Source organism: Martes martes (genome assembly GCF_963455335.1).
Source record: "Martes martes genome assembly, chromosome: 7".
Classification (NCBI taxonomy): domain Eukaryota; kingdom Metazoa; phylum Chordata; class Mammalia; order Carnivora; family Mustelidae; genus Martes; species Martes martes.
Genome location: NC_137894.1, coordinates 86,874,434 through 86,884,742, shown reverse-complemented (window position 1 = coordinate 86,884,742; position 10,309 = coordinate 86,874,434). Strand labels below are relative to the sequence as shown.

Sequence of the window (10,309 nt, the reverse complement as noted above, 5' to 3'; positions counted from 1 at the left end):
TTTTTAAAGAATATTTTAACATGTTCTTTTGTATTTTTTACAGTGCTGGAAATGCTACTGACATTTTCACTGTCACCATGTACTTTTCAAGGGAAGAAATAAAGTCAAGCCTAAGGCTAGTCAATGTTATGAACTCAGAGGCCATTTGCAATTAAAGTGCTCTCTTGTAATAAAAGCATCAAAAAGTTAATACAAGTACTAGTCTTAAGCAGTCACACATCTAAGCCACATTTATTTGCACATGTATAGTAATGGCAACAGATACTCCAAATTCATACAAATTTATAAAACAACAAAGTTAATAATCACTTGGTACACTTGTGTGTTATCTTGCTTACAGATTCAAGTGTAGATGAACTTCCTTCATTCTGTAAACTTTCATACAATACTTAACAAAAAACTCTTGAGAACACATATTGGCATGTTTCAGTTAGAGCCAACACAAAAGTTAAGACAAGACCACAAACTCAACCAAGTTTAGAATATACTTTTCTACCTCCCTCCCCTAGAAAGTGATTATTTTCTTCAATAGATGTATATGCTGTATCACACAAGCAGCCGTGGAGACAAAAGAATGATGCTCCCATAATCATGAAGAAAATGCCAACCAAATTATACTGTTTTATCTACCAATAATGATTTATATAAGAGTAACAGGGGGGATGCTTAGATTAAAATAACAAGGGAGATTAGAAAAAAACAGTGAATGATTTTGAGAACTATGTTCCCCCTGAAAGCTGCAAAGATCTGACTATGACAACTCAAAATAATCACGTAAGGCAAATAAAAATGAAAAAAACCTTCCAAGACATTCTAATCACGTTCAGTATCTAGTGATAAAAACTGAAAATGATATCAAAAGAGTATTTATTATACAAGTGTCAACGAGGACATTCCAAAACTAATGAAAGAAATGCACATTTATTTCTACAAAAGCAATGTATGATACAGAATCAGAAGGGAACAGACTTAAAGATTTACCTATTAAAATATACAGATTCTTACTGAAGAGTATAGGATATTTAAAAAAGATGACAAGGGATGTTAATCTTTTTTTATTATTATTATTTTTACATATTTTGGAACCTCACATAATTTTGATAAATAACTCTTACAAAATTATGCAAAAAGTACAAGAATGTCTGGTAAACAAACAGTCTGTATTTTCCAAAAAGATTTTTTACAACATGCAATTCTTAAGGCAGCATCCTCCTTACAAGGAAAGGTAATCCTTTTACTCATCAAGAAATCTTCTGCTGCAAAGAATAGGCTAAGAAAGCCTGGCTTCTTCCATTAACGCCTTTTGTCTTTCCTGTCTGATTTTCGGTCTCTTTCACTTCTTGAAGATCTTTTGCCTGATCGACTACTCTCTGATATAGACCTCTTTCTGTCGGACCGGGAATTCTTATCCTTTGATCCTTTTGTATCTCTACTACTACCACCTTTTGAAGATTTGTGACTTCTTTCTAGTCCTGATGTATCCCTTCGCTTCCGATCCACGCTCCTTCTGTGCTTTCTATCTCTATTGTGTCCCCGGCCCCTACTCCGACTTCTACTCTCACTACTACTAGTGGTGCTGCTGCTACTGTCTCTGCTGCTGCTGCCACTGGTGCTGGAGCTGCTACTGGAACTACTGCGACTACTACTGCTGCCACTGCTGGAACTGCTTCCACTGCTGCTACTAGTGGAACTACTACTAGAACTACTACTGCTACTGCTGCGACTTCTACTCTTGCTGGTTTTATTTCTAGCTCGCCCTCTACTTCTGCTCCTAGTTTTGGTTTTGGTTTTGCTCTCTGAATGTACTGTTAAGACTGGCTCTACTGACACCTCAGTGAGTTTTACAGATTCCACAGGAAATTCCTTCCTCTCAGGTAGTAAATGCCCTTGCTCCTGAAAAACCTGAATTGGTGGCTGTAAAACAGCTAATGGCAAAGTCTCAGGTTGAGAGAGAGGCTGGGCTTGGAGCAGTGCTTGGGGCTGGGGTTGGGACAGGGGCTGGGGCTGGGACGGGGGCTGGAGCTGGGGCTGGGGCGGGGGCTGGGACGGTGGCTGTGGCTCAGGCTGCAGCTGCGGCTGCGGCTCAGGCTGAAGCTGAGGCTCAGGCTGAGACTGAGGCAGGGGCTGGAGGTGAGCCACAGGCTCAGGCTGGGGCTCAGATTCTTTCTCTTCTTTTTCCTCAGGCTCATTTTCCATTTCTAGAGCACTGGCATTCTCTTTCACGGGAGAAAGAGATTTACATTCTTTATCTGGCTCAACTTCAAATTCCATCTCTGGCTCCAGTTCTTTGCTAGTTTCGTTTTCTGAAGGTTCTACACTTTCCACTTGATTGGTTTCCATTACCTCCTGCTCAGCAATTACATTTTTGACACTCTCGACCATCTCTAGCACATCCATAACTTCTTCCGGTTGACTATCCTGCTGCTTCTCACTTTCCCTTACCTCAGTTTCCTCCTCCATCTTGACCTCCATTTCCTGTTTTTGTTCCTCCTCCTCCTGTTCTTTCTCTGCATCACTATGAACTATACCTATTTCCTTTTCCTCTTCCTCTCCTGCTTCCTCTATTTCTACGTCATTGTGCTGATTACCTGTCTCCTCCAACTCTTCCTCTCGCTGAGCCACCTTACCCTCTTCTTGTTCCGCCTTCTGTTCTTCATTACGCACCACCTGATGCTCTTTTTCCTTCATTGATTGTCTTCTAGGCCTAGCCTCCATTTTATTTATTTGTTCTGCAAATTCGATGCGTCTACCTTCAAATAAAGCTAAAGGATAAAAATTTACATGTGTAAATAAAACATTCAAACTCACAATTTGACACTTAGGCACAAATTGTTATCAAGCTTTATCTAAGCGTCTTTTTGTAAAGAGACACAAGACTGATTATGGCAAGTAATTACAAACTGAAATGAAATGACACAAGCAAAGTTCCCCCGGAAACCTATACACTAAGATATAAGTAGCAAGTAACTACACCACATTAACTGATGGGAAAAAAGGACAATTTTTTGCTTTTCTACTTCATGCTGGATGAGAAAGAGTAAGACCTCTCTGAAATAAAATCATTCTTATGCTATCATGTCCTGCATTTATGTTTCCTATCCTAGAAAGACTAATCCTCTAATCCCATCTCAGCAGTGTCTACCTTTGCATGTCTGCTCCTTCTATGGATTACACCAATGTTCACTTTTTTCTTGCTTAATCAGCATTTATGTCTGCCTATAAAGAAGTCATCTTAACCAAACACTTAAGAAATACACATGCATTAAGCACTACCTACAACATGGTAAATTTCAGGTTAAATTCCATCATAAATCAAATGCTCCTACACTCCAAACTCATTAGCATCTTAGATTACCTTTTTAAAAAATCAACTGCTGAAACCCTATTACAGGACACAAATGTGTATGTGTGGGTGTATTACCTTACCCATTTAGAAAATTTCACTGGAACTCTTCATGTACACTTACCATTCATTTTTCTCTGTGACTCTTCTATTAATTTTTGGGTAGCTGGACACATTCTTCCAGGAATATAGAACAAATGGGGCTTTGTCTTAGTTCTTATATATTTAATTATCTTGGCATTATGTTCATTCCATTCTTCTTGCTAAAGAAAAGGTAAAAGGTCAGGTTTTTGTAAACATGAAGGATTACCAATCCTAGAATTCCAATTCTAAACTACTACTCACCAGCTGCGCAAGCTCAACCTTCTGTTCTAAAAGCCGCAGTTCTGTCTGTTTAGCACGCCTCTCTTCAAACAGTTCTCTCCTCTCATTTTCAACTTGCTTTCTTTCTTCTTCTGCCTGCACTTCGAGTTTTTGTTCAATTTCCTGGCGCCTCTTTTGCTGAAGATAAACAATTATCTTTGAAAACTTACCACACATCCTGATTATGTGAAATGTTGCAATTTTACTAAGTTATCTTTATATGCTTCATATTTGCAATTCAGGATACCAGCTAATTCAAACTTAGTACTTAGCATTTGAGGCTAATCGCAATTTCTCTTTGAGGAAACAGGGACTATGTAAAAACCTAAGTATCAAGGACATTAACCATATTATCAATAACCATTCCATTTAAATTAACTGTTAGGCAACATTCTTTCATAAAACCTAAAAAAGAAGAGCAATGTCTTTTTACATTATCTTCATAGTTACTCTTCCTTCCAAATCAGATAATGTGGCACAAGTGACATCCTATCTTCACACATGCTTTGAAAACTTTTATATTCCTTAGGAAAATTAAATTCAAAAGCTCTAATAAAATTTTATTTATCTATAACTGAATTGTTATCTCCCTTTCCACCATAGTTCTCCTCTGAGAAGCAGTGACTTGATATTGAACACCAAGGACACAGTTTTATAGCTTTTATTAAAAAAAAAAAAAAAAAAAAAACCTCTAGAAAGATTGCAGTTGAATGAACTGGGGGAGGCAGGGAATGTTTAGGCTTTTGCTTCCAGAGTGCCAATTATTGTCTCTGAGTGTATAAATAACTTAAAATTATAATCACTGAACTAGTTACAATGCTGACCAAGTTCAACTCCCTTGTTTGAAAGAAAGCACTCTGAGGCCTAAAGAAATGAAGAGTCTTGTCTGAAACCACAAAATGAGATCGTTGTAGAGCTGAGATCAGAACCCAGGTTCTCCTGAGTCACAGACCAAGGCTCTTTGCACTGAAAGAGAAGTTCATGCAGTTACTTCATACGACCTCAAAGGAGACCAGTTAAAAATATAACAACTTCAGAAAATTTTATAAGTTTTTTCCTTGGCTTTAATTTAGGCCTGCAATTCAGTTTTGAGCGTTTTTTTTTGACTCTTCTCAAAAACATGTAATGAACTACTTCTTGAATACTTAAAAAATCAAAGGAAAACTATATAAATACCCTTTCAGTAGCAACAGTGGATTCTTGTTTAAATTTCTGCAAAGTACCCATCAATAAGCCAAATATTCGTCGGTTCCTAAAGACAAAGAGAAAATTCAATTTCAGTAGGTTGTACTTCATCTAAGCCCGCCATTTCCTACAAGAAACATACCACAAACACTTGAACAATTCTTAAATATGAATTTTCCTAAAACTGCAAGATTTGACAGGAAATTTTCCCCATTAAAAAAGAACTAAAGACAGGGCACCTGGGTGGCTCAGTGGGTTAGGCCTCTGCCTTCGGCTTGGGTCATGATCTCGGGGTCCTGGGATCAAGCCCCACATCGGGCTCTCTGCTCAGCAGGGAGCCTGCTTCCCTCTCTCTCTGCCTGCCTCTCTGCCTACTTGTGACCCCTCTTTCTGTCAAATAAATAAATAAAATCTTTAAAAACAAAACAAAACAAAACAAAACTAAGGATACCTTTGCTTTCCCTTTTCATCCATATTTTGATCCTGGATAAGGTCTCTACGTGTGCGCTCTTTGGAGGTAGCTACAACTGAAGACTGCAAAGCTGGCTGCAGGAGAAAATAAATCTCAGTAATTTAACAACCATATGAAAAGGCAGCACTCTTAAATGTAGTAAAGACGGAAATACTACATTCATCCCGTAAGTAGTTCTTTTCATCTCAATTACCTTTTTAACATCATCATCCTCTGGGTCGCTTTCTTGGCGTGATTCTCTCCTTGTCCGACGCTCCCCGCCCAGCCTGACATAGGAAAAATAATTTAAAAGGCCACTGTAAAATCTGACTTAAGTACTACCAAGGACAAGTGATTACTTCTACTATGACTTATTTCCGTAAGTCTCATTTCATCAGTCTCCATCCCATTTCACTCTTTCCATACAATTGTGTATGGAAATGTGTCACCAGTGCCCAGTCCAAATACTGATCTATATTTCTCAAGCGGATTAAGTTTTTACAGTACAAGACAGGAAAGTAGCACAAATATTTTCTCGATTTTATTCTCATAATCTTTATTTTGTTAAGATTTCTGTTAGTGAAAACTGAGTTCTGAGGGATACAGGCTTAGTTCAGTCAAATACCAAGAGAACAGACTCAAAGAAGTGGTATACTACTCAGTTCTAACATAACTCAACAAAATTTATTAAATACCTGTATCTGTGGCTACCTCAGAAAATAGAGCATACAAGTATGCCTTCAAACGTTTTCCTCCTACATACCTACTGACTGCCCCTTCAAGGTCTCTCTGTTTGGCTGGGGGTCCTCCTCCACTATCTGAGAATCCACGCCTGCAATTAAAAATGTTCAATATAAATGAAAATTAAGATAAATACCGTAGCAAGATAATTTCACTGAATTAAAAAAAAAAACAAAACCCTTCCAATCACAACAACCTTAAATGGGCATCCACTCCAAGATGCTTTTTAGCACTTTTTAAAAAAATATAAAAATAAATTAAGTGTACACAAAATGGGTAATGTATTCTTCAGTCTCTAGTTTTGCATATAAATGAAGTTCCAAGGTAACTACATAGGAAACTATAGCTGATCACAGTTTAAACAAAACAAACACAAACATATCTAATGTGGGCTCTACCACCGATTTTGTTCAAACCTATAGTTAATTTAGTAAAAGTATCTACCGACTTCGCATAAAAATTAAATCCTAAAAAAGTCTTACCTCAGCAATAAACTACCACGTCCTCTACCTCCACCAGGACCAGAAAGGGCCAGCAATCTGGCTTGGATGGGCCTAAAAGATATTTACAAATTGTATGAAAATCATGCTTGGACTTATTTAATTTAATGTCACCAAATACTTTCACGGATGCGGTATATCATAAAGAGAAAAATAACCAGAAAAGTTCTAAAAATACGGTTTCAAATCCACGTGCCTCAAACAAGACAGGAAGTCCTATTTTAACTTCCTTGTTTTTTCAAGACCATTATCACAGAAATTGTATTTACTTCGTTGCCACTACACATTAATAAGCTTGGATCAGACCCTAATTTCGACAACTCCGAGGAAGTTGCACGAGGGAAAAAGGGCAAATGCTTGGGTGAGAAGCAGCGGACAACGTCCCAGGAGGGTCTCAGGGCCAGCACCCGGTCAGGTAGCCGCCGGTTGGGGAAGGGGCTTTGTGCTGCAGTTCCGGGCCTGCAGGGCCGAGGGCGGGAATCGCAGGCCGGGCCTTCCTACAGGCCAGAAGACATGCCGGCAGAGGTAGGACCCACTTGCCTTCTTCTCGCACCTGAGCTCGGAGACCTACGTAGAGGGCGTGGAAGACTCCCCATCTCATCCAGGACGGGGTTCTACTGCCGCCCCCGGGACAGGCCCCGATGTTCTAGCCTTCTCAAGGCTAGCCACCCTTCCCGCCCCCAATTCACCCCGGCATGATGGCTGTCTCTCGGAGCCAGCCTTTCTTATCCACCTCTTACCTCACGTCATTCGGATCCCGTCCGGTGAGCTTGCGAATATTCTCATCTACGTTCTTTAGGCTCTCTTTGGCCTTTTCTAGCTGTTCCTGCAAAGTTCTCACCGCGACCGCCATCTTCTCTCTGCAGCAGGCTTCGAGACTGCTCTACAGGCCGCGCCTGGCTCTGTCGCGCCGCGAGACGCGAGAGGACTGACAGCAGGGTCCAGCCAATGACAATAAGCGTTGTTTTGCGGCCTCAACCACTCAGCGTCCGGAAGAGGGAGAAGCTGCCGGCCTCCGTGACTCTGGGCCAATGAAAAGTCTTCTGAGCGGCTGACTCCCTCCCCCAATTAGCTGCGGTGGCTGGGCTCCGTCTCTAGCGCAGAGCCTGGGTGTATTTGAGAGGCTCTGGGGTTTTCGGAGATGCCGGCTCCCCCGCCTGCTCTTGTGGCGCGGAGCGCGGAGTCTTCCAGCCCTTTTAAACTTGGATATGACGTGCCTTGTATCTTTTTAACCACCTGATTACATCAGAGTGGGATGGAGGCGAGTCTTTTCCCCTCCTGCCGGGTAAAAGATCAGATTAAGAAAGGGTGCGGCCATTCTGTCGGTGCGCATGCCCGAGGTGGGGGTAGGGGGCGCAGGCGTCCCTACATTGGGTTAAACCAAAACGAGCAGAGGGAAGCAAAAAATGAACATGAAAAGTCATTAATCGTAATAGCTAACAATTTTTTTTTTCGGTACCGTATGAAACGTTTTATATACCTTGTCTCTCAACTCAAAAGCTTGAATAAAATGCGGATTATTACTGGTAAGGAAATTGAATGTGGACATAAGTGTAACTCCCTAGGTCAAGGTAGCTGAGAATGACAATTTGATCAGACCCTGTGCAAGGGTGTACTAGATCAAAAAAGCGAAGATGAGACTGAGACTGGCGTTATCTTCTACACCTGGCCTCTACCGCTGGTTAGTTTAAGATGGGGTCTAGAGTAGCGGCTCTCTTGTTACTTGTGCGTATGCGACAGAGTGTCCTGTGGTTCTGTTTTTTGTACGTGGCCAACAAGAACCATTCTGTTCCAGAAATGCATTCGCAAATTATAGCTCACAAAGCATTTCCCCCATAGAAACAATGTTATGAATAATCTTAGTTCTCATCATCTTTTAGTCGGGCATCAACCTTGCACCAATCATTAGTGGGACAACGGTATTTAACTGGTTACCATCTTAATTCATCTCTTTAAAAGTTCCTTTGTGGATCAGCAGTAATCTAGGCTCTGAGGATAAAACCTTGAACAAGATCGCTGCAGCTCCTGTTTGTGGGGTTTGTAGGCTCCTCGGGGAGCAAAAATCATTCAAGTACTCGTTCATTCATATTCACTAGTATTTGCCGAGTGCTTACTGTGTGCCAGGCATTTTTCTAGGTACTGGGATAGTCAGTGCAATAAAGATCTCTGTCTTCAAGGAGCTTAGGGGAAAAGTATGGAGACACAGGATAAATATAAGTAAGTTACGTGGTATGTTGGAAATAGAGAAGTTCTATGGAAAAAATAAAAATGGGTAAAGGGTTTAAGGGTTGATAAATAATAATAATTCTGATTAAAAGCATACTTAGTCTCATTGATCCTTACTCTAACGCTGTGTAATAGATTAAACATAAAGGATGAGAATGTGGTAATAGTAGATCCCAACCCCCAAATGTAATACCCTGGTTTCTCTGCAGATCATATAAATCTTCCCCCTTTTACAACCACCAAATGTAACAGTGTTTCCATGGGAAAATGCTTTTAGAGGCAACCAGAAACAGGATCTTGTCCTGCTTCCATAGGACGTGCTACTAGAATCCTGGGCAATTTAACATAGCTTTATGGGGGAGAATTAGGGGGCTGTTGTGTTCAACATTTAGCAGATGCTAAATAAATACTTGTTTCCCATCAATTCCAAAATATTCTAAGAACACCGTGTTATTTGAGAAATCAACCTTAGTAAGTTGGTCATTTGGTTACTCTTTGACCTCAGTGATGCGCCTGGACTCCTTTTCTTTTTTTTTTTTAAAGATTTCATTTATTTATTTGACAGACAGAAATCACAAGTAGGCAGAGAGGCAGGCAGAGAGAGAGGAGGAAGCAGGCTCCCTGCTGAGCAGAGAGCCCGATGCAGGGCTCGATCCCAGGACCCTGACCTGAGCCGAAGGCAGAGGCTTTAACCCGCTGAGCCACCCAGGCGCCCCTCCTTTTCCTTGATGGTAATGATGAAGGGAAAAATGCAGTCAGGACATAGGGGACATGATTTCACATAAGGGAAATTTGGGTGCTGGAAAAATTAAGATCAGGTTTGCAAAATAATCTCTGAAATTGCACTAATGTTATTAAATAACAAAAATTTCAATAGTAAATTGTAAAGATATAATTAGCTTTATTAATTGATTCTTGAATTGGGCAGCATTCCATCTAGCAAGCAGAGGGGGAGCTCCAAAAGGCTACAGAAAGGGAGATATTTTTACAGGTAAGACAAGGATGTCATAAAGAGAAAAAAGGATTATTTCAGGTAAGGTCACCTTCCTTTGGGGACAAAAGGGTCTTATTAGGTGTATTACCTCCTCATCTACCTTTGGGGGTTGGAGAAAGCCTCTGTGACCTTATTGGTATTGACCAGGAAAGTTTGTTACTTACCAGTTACCTCTACATTTCCAGTGGAGAAAACTGCAGTTAGGTTAAGCATTAAGCTCCAGTTTGATGACATGGCCTACCATAAACGACTCTATTTTGGGCCTGTGGTTTTCTTTTTAACAGTGTTTTCAAAGGCTAGGGGGAATGTATATGTGCTGATAAAAAAAAAAACAAACAAACTGATGCAAACATTAGAAGGGACTTTTTTTAAAAAAAGAAAAGAAAAACCTGTCATAATTCCAATTATGGAACATGATCTTAGATTTTTTGAAGATTTTATTTATTTATTTATTTGAGAGAGTGAGCGTGAGCAGGAGCAGAGGGAGAGGGAGAAGCAGAGTCCCC

The 10,309-nt window shown here is 40.3% G+C and overlaps 1 protein-coding gene across 1 annotated transcript; it reads right to left on the bottom strand.

The window, feature by feature from the left end:
- Window positions 1-200: 200 nt before the first annotated feature.
- PNN (pinin, desmosome associated protein) lies at window positions 201-7,755 on the bottom strand. Its single transcript, XM_080809093.1, has 9 exons — window positions 7,324-7,755; window positions 6,566-6,637; window positions 6,106-6,174; window positions 5,557-5,629; window positions 5,343-5,437; window positions 4,883-4,958; window positions 3,689-3,844; window positions 3,468-3,606; window positions 201-2,762 (listed from the first exon to the last, which is right to left on the bottom strand). The coding sequence occupies exons 1-9, from the start codon at window positions 7,434-7,436 to the stop codon at window positions 1,294-1,296; spliced, it is 2,262 nt and encodes a 753-aa protein (XP_080665219.1). The 5' UTR covers window positions 7,437-7,755; the 3' UTR covers window positions 201-1,293.
- Window positions 7,756-10,309: the final 2,554 nt, after the last annotated feature.